Below are 22,645 nucleotides of genomic sequence, written 5' to 3'. Positions count from 1 at the left end.
ATCACATAGATGTATGATCATCATTTCTTAGTACATTTGCATCGATTTAGGAAAAGAACTAGCAAAACAGCAGAAAAAGATATAGAATGTTAATATAGAGAAGAGAATTAAAATAATAATACTAATAATATGTATATATATAAAAAGGAAAAAGAAAAAAACAAAAACAAAAGATACAAACACACAAACAAACAAACAAAAAACCATATTTCAGGTGCAGCTTCATTCAGTGTTCCAGCCTAGTTACATTACACTTAGGTATTATTGTGCTGTCCATTTTTGAGTTTTTGTATCTAGTCCTGTTGCACAGTCTGTATCCCTTCAGCTCCAATTACCCATTATCTTACCCTGTTTCTAACTCCTGCTGGTCTCTGTTACCAATGATATAGTCCAAGCTGATTCTCGAATGTCGGTTCACATCAGTGGGACCATACAGTATTTGTCCTTTAGTTTTTGGCTAGACTCACTCAGCATAATGTTCTCTAGGTCCATCTATGTTATTACATGCTTCATAAGTTTAGTCTGTCTTAAAGCTGCATAATATTCCATCGTAGGTATACGCCACAGTTTGTTTAGCCACTCGTCTGTTGATGGCATTTTGGCTGTTTCCATCTCTTTGAAGTTGTAGATAATGCTGCTATAAACACTGGTGTGCAAATGTCCGTCTGTGTCTTTGCCCTTAAGTCCTTTGAGTAGATACCTAGCAGTGGTATTGCTGGGTCGTAATCCATTCTGCCATTCTATGTCTTTTGATTGGGAAATTCAGTCCATTAACTTTTAGTGTTATTACTGTTTGGATAATATTTTCCTCTACCATTTTGGCTTTTGTATTATATATATCATATCTGATTTTCCTTCTTTCTACACTTTACTCCATACCTCTCTCTTCTGTCTTTTCGTATCTGACTCTAGTGCTCCCTTTAGTATTTCTTGCAGAGCTGGTCTCTTGGTCACAAATTCTCTCAGTGACTTTTTGTCTATAAATTTTTTAATTTCTCCTTCATTTTTGAAGGACAATTTTGCTGGATATAGGAGTCTTGGTTGGCAGTTTTTCTCTTTTAGTGATTTAAATATATCATCCCACTGTCTTCTAGCTTCCATGGTTTCTGCTGAGAAATCTACACATAGTCTTATTGGGTTTCCCTTGTATGTGACAGATTGTTTTTCTCTTGCTGCTTTCAAGATCCTCTCTTTCTCTTTGACCTCTGACATTCTAACTAGTAAGTGTCTTGGAGAACGCCTATTTGGGTCTATTCTCTTTGGGGTGCGCTGCACTTCTTGGATCTGTATATTTAGGTCTTTCATAAGAGTTAGGAAATTTTCAGTGATAATTTCTTCCATTAGTTTTTCTCCTCCTTTTCCCTTCTCTTCTCCTTCTGGGACACCCACAACACGTATATTTGTGCGCTTCATATTGTCATTCAGTTCCCTGATTCCCTGCTCAAGTTTTTCCATTCTTTTCCCTATAGTTTCTGTTTCTTTTTGGAATTCAGTTGTTCCATCCTCCAGTTCACTAATTGTAGCTTCTGTCTCTTTAGATCTACCATTGTAGGTATCCATTGTTTTTTCCATTTTTTCTTCTTTGTCCTTCACTCCCACAAGTTCTGTGATTTGTTTTTTCAGATTTTCTATTTCTTCTTTTTGTTCAGCCCATATCTTCTTCATGTCCTCCCTCAATTTATTGATTTGGTTTTTGAAGAGTTTTTCCATTTCTGTTCGTATATTCAGCATTAGTTGTCTCAGCTCCTGTATCTCATTTGAACTATTGGTTTGTTCCTTTGATTGGGCCATATCTTCAATTTTCCGAGCGTCATCCATTATTTTCTGCTGGTGTCTGGGCATTTGATCAGATCTTCCTGGGTGTGGGACCCAGCTGGTTGAAAGGTTTTTCTGTGGAATCTCTGGGCTCTGTTTTTCTTTTCCTGCCCAGTAGGTGGCGCTCGTGGCGGTCGTTTGTCTGCGGGGCAGTCGGCCCGGGAAACCGCGCGTGGAGGCGGGGGTCGCTGGCCGTGGCTTGGGGGAGTGCCGGTCCAAATTGCCCAGCTGGCCCGAGACGCCAAGCGTGACGGGAGGGCCCCGCTATCCAATGTTCCCAGTCAGACCGGGGAGCCACGTGCGTGGAGGGGACCCCAGACGCCAGCCACCCCAGCTGGGAAAACGTGCACCCCTCGGGTATCTCACAGCAGTGGATTCTCCCTACCCGTTCAGCCGTTCCAGAATGGGGTACGCTGTCTTTTTTGGTCTCTGTCGTGACTCCGGGAGCTGTTTTGTATTGTTTCTGTTGCTTTAGTTGCTTTTCTGGAGGAGGAACTAAGACCCGCGCGTCTTACTAAGCCGCCATCTTCTCCGGAAGTCCGGTATTTTATTTTTTTAGTTGCGATTGTAACTGGGATTCGTTTCTTGATTTCCCCCTCCGCTTGTTCATTACTAGTGTATAGAAAAGCTACAGATTTTTGAATGTTGATCTTGTAGCCTGCTACTTTGCTGTACTCATTTATTAGCTCTAGTTAATTTTGTTGTGGATTTTTCTGGGTTTTCTACGTATAGTATCATATCGTCTGCAAACAGTGATAGTTTTACTTCTTCCTTTCCAATTTTGATGCCTTGTATTTCTTTTTCTTGTCTAATTGCTCTGGCTAGAACCTCCAACACAATGTTGAATAATAGTGGTGATAGTGTACATCCTTGTCTTGTTCCTGATCTTACGGGGAAAGTTTTCAATTTTTCTCCATTGAAGATATTAGCTGTGGGTTTTTCATATATTCCCTCTATCATTTTAAGGAAGTTCCCTTGTATTCCTATCTTTTGAAGTGTTTTCAACAGGAAAGGATGTTGAATCTTGTCAAATGCCTTCTCTGCATCAATTGAGATAATCATGTGATTTTTCTGCTTTGATTTGTTGATGTGGTGTATTACATTAATTGATTTTCTTATGTTGAACCATCCTTGCATACCTGGGATGAATCCTACTTGGTCATGATGTATAATTCTTTTAATGTGTTGTTGAATACGATTTGCTAGAATTTTATTGAGGATTTTTGCATCTGTATTCATTAGAGAGATTGGTCTATACTTTTCTTTTTTTGTAATATCTTTGCCTGGTTTTGGTATGAGGGTGATGTTGGCTTCATAGAATGAATTAGGTAGTTTTCCCTCCACTTCGATTATGTTGAAGAGTTTGAGGAGAGTTGGTACTAATTCTTTCTGGAATGTTTGATAGAATTCACATGTGAAGCCGTCTGGTCCTGGACTTTTCTTTTTAGGGAGCTTCTGAATGACTAATTCAATCTCTTTACTTGTGATTGGTTTGTTGAGGTCATCTATTTCTTCTTGAGTCAAAGTTGGTTGTTCATGTCTTTCCAGGAACCCGTCCATTTCATCTAAATTGTTGTATTTATTAGCGTAAAGTTGTTCCTAATATCCTGTTATTACCTCCTTTATTTCTGTGAGGTCAGTAGTTATGTCTCCTCTTCCATTTCTGATCTTATTTATTTGCATCCTCTCTCTTCTTCTTTTTGTCAATCTTGCTAAGGGCCCATCAATCTTATTGATTTTCTCATAGAACCAACTTCTGGTCTTATTGATTTTCTCTATTGTTTTCATGTTTTCAATTTCATTTATTTCTACTCTAATCTTTGTTATTTCTTTCCTTTTGGTTGCTTTGGGATTAATTTGCTGTTCTTTCTCCAGTTCTTCAAAGTGGACAGTTAATTCCTGCATTTTTGCCTTTTCTTCTTTTCTGATAAAGGCATTTAGGGCAATAAATTTCCCTCTTAGCACTGCCTTTGCTGCGTCCCATAAGTTTTGATATGTTGTGTCTTCATTTTCATTCGCCTCTAGGTATTTACTAATTTCTCTTGCAATTTCTTCTTTGACCCAGTTGTTGTTTAAGAGTGTGTTGTTGAGCCTCCATGTATTTGTGAATTTTCTGGCACTCCGTCTATTATTGATTTCCAACTTCATTCCTTTATGATCCGAGAAAGTGCTGTGTATGATTTCAATCTTTTAAAATTTGTTGAGACTTGCTTTGTGACCCAGCATATGGTCTATCTTTGAGAATGATCCATGAGCACTTGAAAAAAAGGTGTATCCTGCTGTTGTGAGATGTAATGTCCTATAAATGTCTGTTAAGTCAAGCTCATTTATAGTAATATTCAGATTCTCTATTTCTTTATTGATCCTCTGTCTAGATGTTCTGTCCATTGATGAGAGTGGTGAATTGAAGTCTCCAACTATTATGGTATATGTGTCTATTTCCCTTTTCAGTGTTTGCAGTGTATTCCTCACGTATTTTGGGGCATTCTGGTTCGGTGCGTAAATATTTATGATTGTTATGTCTTCTTGTTTAATTGTTCCTTTTATTAGTATATAGTGTCCTTCTTTGTCTCTTTTAACTGTTTTACATTTGAAGTCTAATTTGTTGGATATTAGTAGAGCCACTCCTGCTCTTTTCTGGTTGTTATTTGCATGAAATATCTTTTCCCAACCTTTCACTTTCAACCTATATTTATCTTTGGGTCTAAGATGTGTTTCCTGTAGACAGCATATAGAAGGATCCTGTTTTTTAATCCATTCTGCCAGTCTATGTCTTTTGATTGGGGAATTCAGTCCATTAACATTTAGAGTTATTACTGTTTGGATAATATTTTCCTCTACCATTTTGCCTTTTGTATTATATGTATCATATCTGACTTTCCTGCTTTCTACACTCTTCTCCATGCCTCTCTCTTCGTCTTTTTGTATCTGACTCTAGTGCTCCCTTTAGTATTTCTTGCAGAGCCAGTCTCTTGGTCACAAATTCTCTCAGTGACTTTTTGTCTGAGAATGTTTTAATTTCTCCCTCATTTTTGAAGGACAATTTTGCTGGATATAGGAGTCTTGGTTGGCAGTTTTTCTCTTTTAGTAACTTAAATATATCATCCCACTGTCTTCTAGCTTCCATGGTTTCTGCTGAGAAATCTACACATAGTCTTATTGGGTTTCCCTTGTATGTGATGGATTGCTTCTCTCTCGCTGCTTTCAAGATCCTCTCTTTCTCTTTGACCTCTGACATTCTAACTAGTAAGTGTCTTGGAGAATGCCTATTTGGGTCTAATCTCTTTGGGGTGCGCTGCACTTCTTGGATCTGTAATTTTAGGTCTTTCATAAGAGTTGGGAAATTTTCAGTGATAATTTCTTCCATTAGTTTTTCTCCTCCTTTTCCCTTCTCTTCTCCTTCTGGGACACCCACAACACGTATATTTGTGCAGTTCACATTGTCCTTGAGTTCCCTGATACCCTGTTCAAATTTTTCCATTCTTTTCTGGATAGTTTCTGTTCGTTTTTGGAATTCAGATGTTCCATCCTCCAAATCACTAATTCTATCTTCTGTCTCTTTGAATCTATTATTGTAGGTATCCATTGTTTTTTCCATCTTTTCTACTTTATCCTTCACTTCCATAAGTTCTGTGATTTGTTTTTTCAGTTTTTCTATTTCTTCTTTTTGTTCAGCCCATGTCTTCTTCATGTCCTTCCTCAATTTATCGATTTCGTTTTTTAAGAGGTTTTCCATTTCTGTTCGTATATTCAGCATTAGTTGTTTCAGCTCCTGTATCTCATTCGAACTATTGGTTTGTTCCTTTGACTGGGCCATATTTTCAGTTTTCTGAGCGTGATCTGTTATCTTCTGCTGGCATCTGGGCATTTAGTCAGATTTCCCTGGGTGTTGGACCCCACAGGTTGAAAGATTTTTCTGTGAAATCTCTGTGTTCTGTTTTTCTTATCCTGCCCAGTAGGTGGCGCTTGTGGCACACGTTTGTCTACGGGTTCCACCAGTGAAAGTTGCTGTGGGTCCTTTAACTCTGGAAAATTCTCGCCGTAGGGGAGGTTCGGCAGCCGAAGCATCTTGGAAGAGTGCCAGCCGGCCCAGGGTTCCGAATGCGGGGAAGGTTGCCGGCCGCCGCAGCACGGGAGAGCGTCTGGCCGAATTACCTAGTCGGCCCGGGGTGCCAAGCGTGGCGGGAGGGCGCCCGCTGTCGCAGCCCGGGAGAGTGCACTGTTCCCAGCCGGACTGGGGAGTCACGTGTTTGGAAGGGACCCCCCGGTCACTGTTCTCCGCAGTCTGGGGATTTCCGACCGAACTCTCTCAGTTGTTCCGGGGGGCCTCGTGTGGTGGGGGTGCCAGCCGCCGCGGCCCAAGGGGACCGCCTGTCCAATTCTGCCAGCTGGCCTGGGAAGGAGGAAGGGAGGGACTCCGGCCGCTTGCTGTCCCACCCAGGAAAGCCTGCGCCCTTCGGTGATCTCACTGGAGCTGGTTCTCCCAGACAGTCAGCCGTTCAGGATGGGGTACGCCGTCCCTTTGATCTCTGTCGTGGCTCCGGGAGCTGCTCTGTATTGTCTCCACTCCCCCAGTAGCTGTTCTGGAGGAGGAAAGGTGAGGGTGTCAAGGCTGTGGAGGCCGGTGGCGGAGGAGCCGGTGAAGGCGGAAGAGCCAAAGATGCTTTTATAGCATCTAAGAGCAAACAAATAATCCAGGAAAACATTGTCATTTTAGCAAAATGAAAACCAAATTCTTGTTTTGCGTGAAGATATATCTGATAAGAAAACTGTAAGAATTCTTATAAAACTGTAAAATCTCAGTCAACCTTAGCCACAGCCAATAAAATTCACTTCCGACAAGACTTCTACAAATTCTATATACATCCATTTTGTCCTACACATTCTTGTTTCTCATTCTGCAATGAGTTATTTTACTTTAGGGTCTTTTTCTTTTTAATAATAGCCATTCTAGTAGATGTGGAGTGGTATCTCCTTGTGGTTTTGATTTGCATTTCCCTTAAGGCTAATATTGAGCATGGTTTCATGTGCCTTTTGGCCATCTGTGTATTTTCTTTGGAGAAATGGCTGATTAAGTCCTTTGCACATTTAAAAATTTGATTTTGTCCTTTTTTTTTTGAGTTGTAGGAGTCCTTTTGTATTCTAAAAATTAAAACCTTAGCAGAAAAAAAAAACTTAGCAGGTATGTGATGGGCAATTGTTTTTTCCCATTCTGTAGGTTGTCTTCATTTTTTTTTTTAGAAGAACATTTTAATAGTATATGTACATACAACTTATTTTCCCATTTAATCATATTCAGATACATAATTTTGTAGTGAAATTACATTCATGATGTTGTGCTACCATCACCAAGAATAGCAGAAATTTTGACTGAACAGGAAAAGCTCTTGTATAGCACCTAACCAGAATATAGAACTGTCACTATTCTTACCTTTTCACTTCTGACCAAAAGTTGACGGGACTATCTTATTACCTTTGGGATTACCTACAAGTCATTTTCAAGTTTTAGTTTTTCTTCTGTTTTTTAAGAGTGATACAGGAGAGTCTGTTAATTACTACTTTGAAATTACTACTTCATTTTTTTTGATAATATCTTTTGATGTATAAAAGTTTTTGATTTTTATGAAGTCCAGTTTACCTGTTTTTTCTTTTGATGCTCATGCTCTTGGTGTCATATCTAAGATTCCATTGCTGTATGTATACAAGGTCCTGAAGATTCTCCCCTATGTTTTCTAACAGTTTTATGGGTTTAGCTGTGATATTTGAATTGTTGATCCATTTTGAGTTATTTTTTGTATATGATGTGAGATAAAAGAATGTATTTTGTTTTTTTAGATTCTTTTTTCATTTATTTATTAATTACAAAAATTTAACAACAAACTAAAACATTAACGTGATCATTCTGTTCTACATATATAATCAGTAATTCACAATATCATCACTTAGTTGCATATTCATTACTTCTTAGAACATTTGCGTCAATTCAGAAAAAGAAATAAAAGACAACAGAAAAAGAAATAAAATGAAAACAAAAAAAAAGATTATACATACCATACCTTTTACCCCTCATTTTCATTAATCACTAGCATTTCAAACTAAATTTATTTTAACATTTGTGCCCCCTATTATTTATTTTTATTCCATATGTTCTATTGGTCTGTTGACAAAGTAGATAAAAGGAGCATCAGACACAAGGTTTCCACAATCACATAGTCACGTTGTGAAAGCTATATCATTATTCAATCATCCCATCAAGAAACATGGCTACTGGAACCCAGCTCTACATTTTCAGGCAGTTCCCTCCAGCCTCTCCATTATATCTTGAATAACAAGGTGATATCTACTTAATGCGTAAGAATAACCTCCAGGATAACCTCTTGACTCTGCTTGGAATCTCTCAGCTATTGACACTTTGTCTCATTTCACTCTTCCCCATTTTGGTCGAGAAGGTTTTCTCAATCCCTTGATGCTGAGTCTCAGCTCATTCTAGGGTTTTTCTCAATCCCTTGATCCTGAGTCTCAGCTCATTCTAGGATTTCTGTCCCACGTTGCCAGGAAGGTCCACACACCTGGGAGTCATGTCCCATATAGACAGGGAGAGGGTGGTGAATTTGCTTGTTGTGTTGACTGAAGAGAGAGGCCACATCTGAGCAACAAAAGAGGCTCTCTTGGGGTGACTCTTAGGCCTAAATTTTAAGTACACTTGACCTATCCTTTGTGGGGTATGGTATGTATAATCATATTGTAAAATGTATAATTATAATTATATATATATAAATATATTTATATATAATTATATTTATATCAATATATAAACAATCCAATATCAATGTATAATACATACAATAAATATATATAATAAATATAATTATAACTATACATTGATGTATAATCAAAACTGGGGGCTCAGCCTATAGTTTTGCTTGTCCACACTGCTTGTGAGAATATCAAGAATTCAACTGGGGGAAGTTGAATTTCTCCTTGTTTTCACCATTCCCCAAAGGGGACTTTGCACATACTTTTCCACTCACTGATTGAATCACTCTGGGATTCATCGGGGCATCACTCTGGACAAACCAACAAAATCTCATGTCCTACCCAAGATTCCAAGTACTTATGGTGTTTAATCAAGCTATCTACATAAGTTATATTAGGAAATGCACTTGTCAAAATATAAATTTTGTACCAAATATATTTTGCTTTAGTCTCACACATAAGGTGAAATTTTAAAATATTAATTACCATCTATTTTCAGCACCCTGCAGTAGTGACATTCCTTTGTTCTTCCTCATGCAAAAACATTTTTAAAATTTGTACATTTAGTCACTATTATTATACATGCTAGGCATTCCTAGATTATACCATCTCAATCTTTAACATCTATCTTTCTTTCTGATTTCATTTATGCCCCCAGCCTTCCTCCCTCTATGATTCTTACATGCAGTTTCATTCACTGTTTAAACAGAATTGTATTACAGTTAGGTAGTATTGTACTGTCCATTTCTGAGTTTTTATATTCAGTCCTGTTACACAATGTGTATCCCTTCAGCTCCAATTATCCATATCTTACCCTGTTTCTATCTCCTGATGATCTCAGTTACCAATGAAATATTCCAAGTTTATTCACTAATGTCAGCTCATATCAGTGAGACCATGCAGTATTTGTCCTTTTGTTTTTGGCTAATCTCACTCAGCATAATGTCCTCAAGGTCCATCCATGTTGTTACATACTTCATAACTTTATTCTGTCTTACAGCTGCATAATATTCCATTGTATGTATATACCACAGTTTGTTTAGCCACTCATCTGTTGATGGACATTTTGGCTGTTTCCATCTCTTTGCAATTGTAAATAATGCTGCTATAAACATTGGTGTGCAAATGTCTGTTTGTGTCTTTGCACTTAAGTCCTCTGAGTAGATACCTAGCAATGGTATTGCTGGGTCATATGACAATTCTATATTCAGCTTTTTGAGGAACCGCCAAACTGCCTTCCACAGTGGTTGCACCATTTGACATTCCCACCAACAGTGAATAAGTGTGCCTCTTTCTCCACATCCTCTCCAGCACTTGTCATTTTCTGTTTTGTTGATAATGGCCATTCTGGTGGGTGTGAGATGATATCTCATTGTGGTTTTGATTTGCATTTCTCTAATGGCCAGGGATGTTGAACATTTCTTCATGTGCCTTTTGGCCATTTGTATTTCCTCTTCTGAGAAGTGTCTGTTCAAGTCTTTTTCCCATTTTGAAATTGGATTGGCTGTCTTTTTGTTGTTGAGTTGAACAATCTCTTTATAAATTCTGGATACTAGACCTTTATGTGATATGTCGTTTCCAAATATTGTCTCCCATTGTGTAGGCTGTCCTTTTACTTTCTTGATGAAGTTCTTTGATGCACAAAAGTGTTTAATTTTGAGGAGTTCCATTTGTTTATTTCTTTCTTCAGTGCTCTTGCTTTGGGTGTAAGGTCTATAAAACTGCCTCCAATTACAAGATTTATAAGATATTTCCCTCTAACTGTTTTATGGTCTTAGACCTGATGTTTAGATCGTTGATCCATTTTGAGTTAACTTTTGTATAGGGTGTGAGATATGGGTCCTCTTTCATCCTTTTGCATATGGATATCCAGTTCTCTAGGTACCATTTATTGAAGAGACTGTTCTGTCCCAGGTGAGTTGGCTTGACTACCTTATCAAAGATCAAATGTCCATAGATGAGAGGGTCTATATCTGAACACTCTATTTGATTCCATTGGTCAGTATATCTATCTTTATGCCAGTACCATGCTGTTTGACCACTGTGGCTTCATAATATGCCTTAAAGCCAGGCAGCGTGAGACCTCCAGCTTTGTTTTTTTCCCTCAAGATACTTTAGCAATTTGGGGCACCCTGCCCTTCCAGATAAATTTGCTTATTGGCTTTTCTATTTCTGAAAAGTAAGTTGTTGGGATTTTGATTGGTATTGGGTTGAATCTGTAAATCAATTTAGTTAGAATTGACATCTTAACTATAAGTCTTCCAATCCATGAACATGGTATGCCATTCCATCTATTTAGGTCTTCTGTGATTTCTTTTAACAGTTTCTTGTAGTTTTCTTTGTATAGGTCTTTTGTCTCTTTAGTTAAATTTATTCCTAAGTATTTTATTATTTTAGTTGCAATTGTAAATGGAATTCGTTTCTTGATTTCCCCCTCAGATTGTTCATTACTAGTGTATAGAAATGCTACAGATTTTTGAATGTTGATCTTGTAACCTGCTACTTTGCTGTACTCGTTTATTAGCTCTAGTAGTTTTGCTGTGGATTTTTCAGGGCTTTCGACATATAGTATCATATCATCTGCAAACAGTGATAGTTTTACTTCTTCCTTTCTGATTTTGATGCATTGTATTTCTTTTTATTGTCTAATTGTTCTGGCTAGAACTTCCAACACGATGTTGAATAACAGTGGTGATAGTGGACATCCTTGTCTTGTTCCTGATCTTACGGGGAAAGTTTTCAGTTTTTCCCCATTGAGGATGATATTAGCTGTGGGTTTTTCATATATTCCCTTTATCATTTTAAGGAAGTTCCCTTGTATTCCTATCCTTTGAAGTGTTTTCAACAGGGAAGGATGTTGAATCTTGTCAAATGCCTTCTCTGCATCAATTGAGATGATCATGTGATTTTTCTGCTTTGATTTGTTGATATGGTGTATTACATTAATTGATTTTCTTATGTTGAACCATCCTTGCATACCTGGGATGAATCCTACTTGGTCATGATGTATAATTCTTTTAATGTGTTGCTGGATTTGATTTGCTAGAATTTTGTTGAGGACTTTGCATCTATATTCATTAGAGAGATTGGTCTGTAGTTTTCTTTTTTTGTAATATCTTTGCCTGGTTTTGGTATGAGGGTGATGTTGGCTTCATAGAATGAATTAGGTAGCTTTCCCTCCACTTCAATTTTTTTGAAGAGTTTGAGCAGAATTGGTACTAATTCTTTCTGGAATGTTTGATAGAATTCACATGTGAAGCCATCTGGTCATGGACTTTTCTTTTTGGGAAGCTTTTGAATGACTGATTCAATTTCTTTACTTGTGATTGGTTTGTTGAGGTCATCTATTTATTCTTGAGTCAAAGTTGGTTGTTCATGCCTTTCTAGGAACTTCTCCATTTCATCTACATTGTTGTATTTATTGGCATAAAGTTGTTCATAGTATCCTGTTATTACCTCCTTTATTTCTGTGAGGTCAGTGGTTATGTCTCCTCTTCCGTTTCCGATCTTATTTGCATCCTCTCTCTTCTTCTTTTTGTCAGTCTTGCTAAGGGTCAATCAATCTTATTGATTTTCTCATAGAACTAACTTCTGGTCTTATTGATTTTCTCTGTTGTTTTCATGTTCTCAATTTCATTTATTTCTGCTCTAATCTTTGTTATTTCTTTCCTTTTGCTTGCTTTGGGGTTAGTTTGCTGTTCTTTCTCCAGTTCTTCCAAGTGGACAGTTAATTCCTGTATTTTTCCCATTTCTTCTTTTTTTGATATAGGTATTTAGGGCAATAAATTTCCCTCTTAGCACTGCCTTTGCTGCGTCCCATAGGTTTTGATATGTTGTGTTTTCATTTTCATTCGCCTCGAGATATTTACTAATTTCTCTTGTAATTTTTTCCTTGACCCACTGGTTGTTTAAGAGTGTGTTGTTGAGCCTCCACGTATTTGTGAATTAATTTCTGGCACTCTGCTTATTATTGATTTCCAACTTCATTCCTTTATGATCTGAGAAAGTGCTGTGTATGATTTCAATCTTTTAAAATTTGTTGAGACTTGCTTTGTGACCCAGCATATGGTCTATCTTTGAGAATGATCCATGAGCACTTGAGAAAAAGGTGTATCCTGCTGTTGTGGGGTGTAATGTCCTATAAATGTCTGTTAGGTCTATCTCATTTATTGTAATATTCAAATTCTCTGTTTCTTTATTGATCCTTTGTCTAGATGTTCTGTCCATTGATGAGAGTGGGGAATTGAAGTCTCCAACTATTATGGTAGATGTGTCTATTTCCCTTTTCAGTGTTTGCAGTGTATTCCTCATGTATTTTGGGGCATTCTGGTTCGGTGCATAAATATTTATGATTGTTATGTCTTCTTGTTGAATTGTTGCTTTTATTAGTAAATATCCTTCTTTGTCTCTTTTAACTGTTTTACATTTGAAGTCTAATTTGTTGGATATTAGTATAGCTACTCCTGCTCTTTTCTTGTTGTTATTTGCATGAAATATCTTTTTCCAACCTTTCACTTTCAACCTATGTTTATCTTTGGGTCTAAGATGTGTTTCCTGTAGACAGCATATAGAAGGATCCTGTTTTTTAATCCATTCTGCCAGTCTATGTCTTTTTTTTTTTTTTTTTTTTTTTAAAGGAAAGACAGAGCGAAGGAAGGAAGGATAGAAGGAAGGAAGGAAGGAAGAAAGGGAAACATCTTTAAACATTTTCTTGTTTTATTGTATTTTGTTTTTTTGTTTTTGTTACATGGGCTGGGGCCGGGAATCGAACCGAGGTCCTCCGGCATAGCAGGCAAGCACTTTGCCCGCTGAGCCACCGCGGCCCGCCCGCCAGTCTATGTCTTTTGATTGGGGAGTTCAGTCCATTAACATTTAGTGTTATTACTGTTTGGGTAGTACTTTCCTCTACCATTTTGCCTTTTGTGTTTTATATATCATATCTAATTTTCCTTCTTTCTACACTCTTCTCCATACCTCTCTCTTCTGTCTTTTCATATCTGCCTCTAGTGCTCCCTTCAGTATTTCTTGCAGAGCCAGTCTCTTGGTCACAAATTCTCTCAGTGACTTTTTGTCTGAAAATGTTTTAATTTGTCCCTCATTTTTGAAGGACAATTTTGCTGGGTACAGAATTCTTGGTTGGCAGTTTTTCTCTTTTAGTAATTTAAATATATCATCCCACTGTCTTCTTGCCGCCATGGTTTCTGCTGAGAAATCTACACATAGTCTTATTGGGTTTCCCTTGTATGTGATGGATTGTTTTTCTCTTGCTGCTTTCAAGATCCTCTCTTTCTCTTTGACCTCTGACATTCTAACTAATAAGTGTCTTGGAGAACGTCTATTTGGATCTATTCTCTTTGGGGTGCGCTGCACTTGGATCTGTAATTTTAGGTCTTTCATAAAAGTTGGGAAAATTTCAGTGATAATTTCTTCCATTAGTTTTTCTCCTCCTTTTCCCTTCTCTTCTCCTCCAGGACACCCACAACACCTATATTTGTGCGCTTCATATTATCATTCAATTCCCTGAACCCCTGCTCATATTTTTCCATTCTTTTCCCTATAGTTTCTGTTTCTTTTTGGATTTCAGATGTTCCATTCTCCAGTTCACTAATTCTAACCTCTGTCTCTTGAAATCTACCATTGTATGTTTCCATGTTTTTTTTACATCCCTTCTACTGTATCTTTCATTCCCATAAGTTCTGTGATTTGTTTTTTCAGACTTTCCATTTCTTCTTTTTGTTCATTCCTTGCCTTCTTCATGTCTTCCCTCAATTGATTGATTTGGTTTTTGAAGAGGTTTTCCATTTCTGTTCGTATATTCAGAATTAGCTGTCTCAGCTCCTGTATCTCATTTGAACTATTGGTTTGTTCCTTTGACTGGGCCATATCTTCAATTTTCCTGGTGTGATTTGTTATTTTTTGCTGGCATCTGGACATTTAATTACCTTAATTAGTTTATTCTGGAGATTGCTTTCACTTATCTTACCTAGGGTTTTCTTGCTAGATGAGTTTGTTGTCTATCTGTTCATTGACCTTCAGTTCAGCTTTTTCTGGGCCTCTAGCTTAAGTTTTGTTTAACAGAGGGTAATTTTTAAGTTCTTATTTTCCTGTTTCTTGTCCTGCTTGTAAGGTCCTTTTTCCCTCCCCACCCTTAGGAGGGTCTACATAGGTATTATAGACTCCAGCCGGGTTTTCCCGGATTAAACTGGCCTCCTATTTGGGGGAAGGAGTCACCTGCATTAGTTTTTCCTGAGGGTGAGACCCAGCAGGTTAAAAGACTTTCCTGTGAAGTCTCTGGGCTTTTTTTTTCTTATCCTGCCCAGTATGTGGCGCGTCTGCCTGCGGGTTGCACCAGCAAAAGATGTTGCAGCACTTTTAACTTTGGAAGACTCTCCCTGCTGGGGGCGTGGTGGAGACGGAGGAGAGTTTGTAGGCTGGTTTTCATGGCTTCAAATTGCGAAGCCCTGGGGTCTGAATTCCTTGAGAGAGGGATTCCACCTGAGTTGGGCTTCACCCCTCCCCTGGGGAAGGCACAGATGAGAGACAGCCCTGAAAGCAGCCCGTTTCTACCTATGCCTGGGGCAGTTGCAGCCTGAGAAGTCCCACCGCTGAATCCAGAGGCTGCCGAGTCTCCGTAGAAACACAGCCACTGAAACCTCTGTTTCATCCCCCTTTCCCCCATTCCTCTTTTTCCATGAGCCCAATGAGCAAACTCTGCCTTGATCAGGTTTAGAGTCTCTCTCCTTTCCCTCTGGAAAGCCTCCTGTTGGGGAGAGGCGCCGGGTGCCGTGGCTTGAGGAAGTCACGGTTTTGGGGAGGCTTGCAGCCAGTCCAGCTGGTCCAGACTGGGGTATGCTGTGTGTCCGGTCACTGACGGGCTCTGGGAGCTGTTCTGTACTGTTTTTTGTTATTTAGTAGTTGTTGTAGAGGATGAACTAAAACGCGCACATTGCTAAGCCGCCATCTTGGCCCCTCTCCCTGCTTGACTTTTGAGTACCTTCTTTTCACTTCTTAAAACTGTTTCTTAAGATACACAGTAATATTTGAAAACTTACTCTAGGTGCCCTAGAATATAGAATATAGAGGTTTATCTTTCTCGGTTAATGTGACAGTGGTGGATCTGGAGTTGTACCTGTTTGAATCTCCAGAGAACAGTTTGAAAATCACTGCTCTAAACTGTTTTAGCCTGTTGTATTCTATGAAATTTTACCTTTAGGTGAGAGTTACAGTTTGAGAACTGAGGTGAATTAAAGAATTAGACTGTTAACAATGTTGCTGCCTCAAATAGCAGTAAACAAAACTCTTCTCGGCCTGCCTTCATGATGAAGGTGGTTCTTGTTGTACCGGGACTTGGATTGCAATGGGGCCTGGCTAACAAAGACACCCCAGTTTGGGTGCTTAATAGGTATAAGGGGTTGATGACCACCAAAGGTAGTCTAGAGACTTAGTTGTGATTGGAGACAATAGGCAGATGCTTAAGTCTTAAAGCAAAATTATCTGCCTTGCAGATTGAAAATTTAGAGATCAGAAATAGCAGTATTTTATCAATTCCATGGTATACATTTCTTTTCTCTTTTTTCACATTTTAATATCTTTGAAGACAGGATGTATGCTATAGTAGATGGCATCTTACAATTATGATTCATATTTTTTTCTTAACACATCCTATGATTGTTGACATCTTAAATTCAGTGAAATACTATAGTTCTAAAAAGCAAGTGTTTTGGAGTAAAGGCAGTTCCAGGTTTAAATACTGGCTTAAATGTTATTTCTTGTGTAATCCTGCTCATATTACTCAATATTGAGAAGAAAAGATGAGGGAAACAGGAAGGAAGGGGAAAGGGAGAGGGGAAGAGAGGTCAAGAGAGGTAGGAGGAGAACCAGGGGACAGGGAACGAATTGGATCTTTTTCATCATGATCCCTGCACTCTTGTCAAATGTAGCTTCTTTTCAGGTATATTCTAAAATTTAATAATATGTTCTTACTTTATTGATTTTATTAGTTTATAAACACTAATGAGATCAAAATTCAACTCTCATATCCATGAAACTTGCTGCTGCTTTTTATTTTTCTCCCTCTTTCTGAAAAGTTTGATCCAAAAAATGTACTAGCTAATTGAAGGCTCTGTGGATTTGGGCTTAGAGAAAGTAGGGGACAGTTTGACATTGACGGACTGATACATTAAAACATGAATGTGGATTTGTGGATTTATGACACAGTAAATTATACCTTTAAAGAAGGGGAAATGGGTAGTTCAGTGGTTAGAATGCCCACCTTCCATGTGGGAGACCTGAGTTTGATTCCTGAATCATGCACCACCACCCCCAAAAAAATGATGGGGAAAATGTCATTTCATACGCCCAAAAAATTTTAATAGGAAATTTATGGAAACAATTTTATTGTAAAAATTATTTGCATATTCATGGTGGTCTTCACTTTTTCAGTAATTTATAGTACAAAAACTCAGTTATAATAGTACAAAAACTCAGTTATAGTTTCTGTTGAAATCTCATAAACGTTTTTAGTGTGTATTGTTAATCATTTTAATCATGTAAAATTAACATTTTCATTGAACAAAAATTTATAAAATATAATTAAGTATATACTATGTTTTGGACAGGCTTTGTGATGACATTTATGTTTCTTTTTGAAGAACCACATGAACAATACATTTTTTCCCTTTGCATTTAAAAAACTTTGTTTTATTCAAGTATAAACACATTTTTGTATCCTGTTATTTATTAACATTTCAACTTGTATTATAGTTTTTTTTTTTTTTTTTTTTTTTTTTTTTTTTTTTTTAAGGAAAGACAGAGAGAAGGAAGGAAGGATAGAAGGAAGGAAAGGAGGAAGAAAGGGAAACATCTTTTAAACATTTTCTTGTTTTATTGTATTTTTGTTTCTCCGTTTTTTGTTACATGGGCTGGGGCCGGGAATCGAACCGAGGTCCTCCGGCATAGCAGGCAAGCACTTTGCCCGCTGAGCCACCGCGGCCCGCCCTGTATTATAGTTTTAATAAATGTTTATAGGCTGTATAATTTGGATGAAATGTTTATTACATTTTTTGTTGCATTTTCTTTGAGTATTATGTTAGGGGAGGCTGATGTCTTTTTTTAATACTTTTATTGATAAATCTTCACATGCATACATTCTATACATAGTGTACAGTCAGTTGCTCACAACATCATCACATTGTTGTGTATTCATCACCATGATCATTTTTTAGAACATTTGCATCACTCCAGAAAGAGAAATAGAAAGAAAAATTAAACTTGTATATATACCCCTTACCCCTCCCTGTTATTGACCGCTAGTATTTCAGTCTACCCAATTTTTTTAACCACTTATCCTCACTATTATTTATTTTTTTAATCTATTTTTTTTACTCAACTGTCCATACCCTGCATAAAAGGAGTCAGAAATAAGGCCCTCACACCAGAGTCTACACTGCAAAAGTTATATTTTTATATAGTCATCTTCAAGAATCAGGAATACTGGAGCACAGCTCAACCTCCAGCCACTCCAATACACCATAAACTAAAAAGGGAGGTTGACATCTTAACTGTAAGTAAGTTATATAATTTATAAAGTTGAGGGAGATTGGTAACTTTGTATTTTATGGTCCAGATATTCGATTGTTGCAAATTAGTAACTTTCTTTTCTAACAGATTTGACTGCTTCTGATTTTATTTGGATTTATCTAATCTGATTTATGGAAAAATGCTTTTATGTGAAGTATTACTAAAGGTTAATGGTTTCATTTTTAAGGAGAACCTGCGAACCCTCACAAAAGATGCTCATGCTTTAATTTATAAAGATCTTCCATTTGAAACTCTGGAAGTTGACGCAAAAGTGGCATTAGAAATATTTCAGCACAACAAGTAAGTGGTGGTTTCCTTTAAAGCACTTAACCTTCCACAATTACATCTAATGAAGGAAATTCAATTCTTAAAAATTCTTTATTCAGTGTGTGTATGTCACTTCCTATTTTCATCTCCAAGATCCTCTCTTTTTGCCTATCCTGTGTACTTTTGTTCATCTCGTTTTGTTTATTTCACTAGAACATTGCTCCCATTTTAAAGTTTTCTTACTTTATTTTATTTTGTTTCTTAGATAGTTCCCCTCTTTTTAGCACTGTAAGTATGTTTACCCTTTTTCTTTCCACTGTGAAGAGATAACATACTTTAAGAATCTCTGCATTGCTTTGTGTACCTGGCAGCCTTTTCTTCCCATCCTTCCACTCTTAAATGAAAAGGGTAAAAATTGAAAATACAAGCAGTTTGAAAGGGAGCTAACAATGGATGTAAAATGTTTACAAAGCCAGGTGTTAGTCTTCTGCTTGTGGGGTATTATCCAGTTGATGGATTTTCGTTGTCAGCATTTAAAATCCTGCTTGACTTTCCAGTTCATTTTCTAACTCAAAAATGTCACTTTCTTCTCCTAGTTATATGCTGTAGTGAAATTTAATAATAATAATTTAATTGAAAGTTAGGACTAATTAGAAAGGGAAATCTGTGCTGTAAAAATATAACTTATTCTGAAGCCAAAATATACACTCACAAATTATGAATGACTGTGGATTAGAATTTCTTTAAATATTAAGAAATTGAATCACACATTCTCATAGGGTTAATTTATTATACATATATTTGAATGTTGGTCCAAATATGAACTAACCAATATACTCTAGCATGGGTTTCTCAAATTGATGGGAGAATGCTTAGAATGAAAAGAGGACAGAACCATCAGGAATACCCACTATATTAGTCAGGATTCTCCAGAGAAACATAATCGACAGTGATTTGCTATAAAAATTGGTTATACAACCATGGGGATTCAGAAGTCTGAATTCCACAGGGCAGTCTTCAAGTTGGGAACTCCAGTGAAGGTTTTGATGAATTCATCTGTCTGGCTTTCAGCTTTTAATTGCCTAAGTAATCTCTTCTTCCTTAAAAAGACCTAAAACTGATTGGATGAGACTTTCGTTGTTGCAGGCAGTCTTCTCAGTTGATTGTGGTTGTGATCATCCATAGATGCAATCAACCAACTAATGATTTAAATCCACAAAATACCCTAACAGTAACAATCAGTTTGGCCAAACAACTGGACACCATAATGTAGCTAAGTTGACACATGAACCTAGCTGTGACAACCACGTTGAAAGAAAAGGCAATGAGAGAGAAGAGGCCAGAGAGGTGGAATGACAAGCAGTAGAGTGGGTCATGAAAGCCTGTGGAAAAAAGCGCTTGAGAAGTAGTGAGCAGTGGTGCTAAGAAAATAAAGAACTGAGAAATGGCAATTAGGTTGGCACCAAGGAGGTACCTGTGGTTCCGGCAGCAGTAAGTTAGGAGTCATTGGGCAATAGCCAGGTTGAAAGGGGGGTGAGGAGCAAATGGGAGGTGAGGAAGGGAGAATTCAACCTAGGCTCCTCTTTCAAGAAGAATGACTGAAGTGGAAGAGAAGGGGAAATGCTTTTAAATGCCTTTTTGTATTTTTAGAGTTGAGTTTTTTTTCTTTGTTGCTTTTCAGGTACAAAATAGATTTCATAGAAGAGAAGGCATCTCAGAACCCTGAGAGAATAGTCAAGCTGCACAGGTAAGGAAAAATCTAAAATTTGGTCCCTTATACTAATTCGTGGTAATGTTTAGCTTATTGTTACCTAAGCAAAGTGTACAACTGAAAGAGATGAATTTTTACCTTATTTTTTTTTCATTCTTATTACTTTATTTTCTGTTGCTTTGTTTGGGAATTGGAAGCTTTATATTGTGTTTAGAAATAGCTATAGCTTCTGTTTCTCCTTTTATTGTTTGTTATTTTTATATTTGCATTGCACAGGTTGAAAACCATTGTGTAAAAATTAGTTTTAGAGTTATTTTCATTTTGAAAAAATATTCATTGTTTTGAATTGAACATGGTAGTTCATGTCTGTACTGAAATATGGATATTGACTATTCAGTTATTACTTATGTTATATATATGTAATTAAACCATAATGTGCTTTCTGAAACATGGATAAGAGAGCTTCATTGTTTATGTTGACATTTTGCCATGGGGATCAATTTTCATGACATTATGCTAATTTGATTTCATGGCCTGTGTCTGTTTCCTCAGTGTTATGGTTTTTTTTTTTTTTTTAATTTGGACCTCTTTTCCCTCTAGAAATGTGTCTTTGTTTCTAGACAGTCTGTTATGTATAGTGAATTCTAAACTTTGCTGAGACGACTTGTTATAAGGTTGTAAGATGCTGGTTAAAGAATTAGATCTACTTGATAGCATTATGTGTTCAGTGATACTTAAAAACTTTTAAAGTTAAATCAGTGTAACCAAGAAAAAGGTTCACTTGGTTTTGATTTTCAAAATGTTGGCCTCTTCACTAAGGTTATAATCTAGGGTGGTTAGAGACTGAATTGAGCCATATCAAGTGTTCTTTGATTAGGGACATAAAAGCACAGAGAGTAGATTTTTTTTCAAACTGTTGTAAATGATTTGATCTAAAGGATTTAATATTTATTTATTTAATCACATCAGATTTGGTGACTTTATAGATGTGAGTGAGGGTCCTCTTATTCCAAGAACAAGTATTTGTTTCCAGTATGAAGTGTCAGCAGTTCACAATCTTCAGGTCACCCAGCCAAGTCTTGTACGAAGATTCCAGGGTCTGTCTTTACCTCTTCACTTAAGAGTAAGTAAAACTAAAGGAATCATTACTTCCAGTTTGCATGTGTATGTGTTTCTGGATTTGATTTTAAACCAATTTGAAGAAAATGAATGTTAATTTTTATTAAGTTGTGTGACACTAATATTTTATCGAGTTTATGATTAAAAATACTTTCCCCCAGGATATACACAGATTAATTCATAAAAGAAACAATTGAAAAAGTTAAATCAAATTGAGATAGCATTTTTAATATTTCAAATTGGCATAAATGAGGGTATATTGGAGTACATATAGTGGTAGGACCTTTCTGGAATGCTTTTTGGGTTTGCGTTTGGCATGCTCTTCCCCCTCATTTTAGTGATCTATTCTTGACCCGAGCTATCAAGTTCTACATTGTTTCCACCCTTTGCTAATCCTTGTTTTTTGAAAAGTAGTCTTTAATTTTGGCGTAATTTTATATTCATATGCACTCATAAGAAATAATTCAGAGAACTTTACCTGGTCTCCACAATGGTAATATCTTGCAAAACTATGGTAGAGTATCACAGCCAGGGTATGCATGGACATGGATATAGTGAGGATTCAGAACATGGATCCTGTAAAGAGTCCATCTCCACAGGAATCACTCGTGCTGCCCTTTTATAGCCACACTTACATCCCTCTGCCTTCTCCCTCCCCCACAGTCTTTACCCCTGGCAACTACTACTCTGTTCTCCATTTCTATAATTTTGTCATTTTAAGAAGGTTTTAAATGGAGAAATAATAGTATGTAGCTTTTTGAGGTTGGCTTTTTTTTTCATGCAGCATTAAGTCTCCATTCATCCAACTTGCATATATCAATAGTTTGTTCCTTTTTTTTTTTTGGCCAAGTGGTATTCCTTGGTATGAATATACCACAGTTTAACTATTCAGCCACTGAAGGACATTTTGGGTTGTTTTCAGTTTTTGTTAATTATGATTAAAGCTGCTGGGAATGTTTATGTGCAAGTTTTTGTGAGTGTAAATTTTCGTTTCTCTAGGATAAATGCCCAGAAGTGCAATTGCTAAGTCATAGATTAGGTACATGTGCAGTTTTTTAAGAAACTGCCATACTGTTTTCAATTTGTTCATCTTTACAGTCAGCTGTACAATTTAACATTTCCTCTACAGTCTCACTAGCATTTGCTGTTGCCACTTTATTTTAGTCTTTCTGATGACTAATTGCAGTTTTAATTTCTTATTGTAGTCTTTGATTTCTTATTGTGGTTTTAATTAACATTTTCTTATTGGCTAATGATGTTGAACATTTTTTCATGTACCGTTTGTCGTAGTATATTTTCCTTTATTGAAATGTCTGTTCATGTCTTGCTAGTGCTCTAATTGAATTTCTCTTTTTTTACTGTTGAGTTTTGAGAGTTTTTTTTTAATATATTTTAGAT

The 22,645-nt window shown here is 36.9% G+C and overlaps 1 protein-coding gene across 2 annotated transcripts in view; it reads left to right on the top strand.

Moving 5' to 3' along the window:
• The window catches only part of MRPL39 (mitochondrial ribosomal protein L39), a 43,569-nt gene that overhangs the window by 11,558 nt on the left and 9,366 nt on the right, over positions 1–22,645 (top strand). For both annotated transcript variants that reach the window (XM_077118762.1, XM_077118763.1), the window contains exons 6-8: positions 18,338–18,450; positions 20,099–20,164; positions 21,098–21,251. In XM_077118762.1, coding sequence (XP_076974877.1) covers positions 18,338–18,450; positions 20,099–20,164; positions 21,098–21,251 — 333 coding nt within the window. The remainder of the gene's footprint in view (positions 1–18,337; positions 18,451–20,098; positions 20,165–21,097; positions 21,252–22,645) is intronic.

The sequence above is a fragment of the Tamandua tetradactyla genome, chromosome 10 (assembly GCF_023851605.1).
Source record: "Tamandua tetradactyla isolate mTamTet1 chromosome 10, mTamTet1.pri, whole genome shotgun sequence".
In the NCBI taxonomy this organism is placed as follows: Eukaryota; Metazoa; Chordata; class Mammalia; order Pilosa; family Myrmecophagidae; genus Tamandua; species Tamandua tetradactyla.
This window is presented reverse-complemented; position numbering and strand designations above follow the sequence as displayed.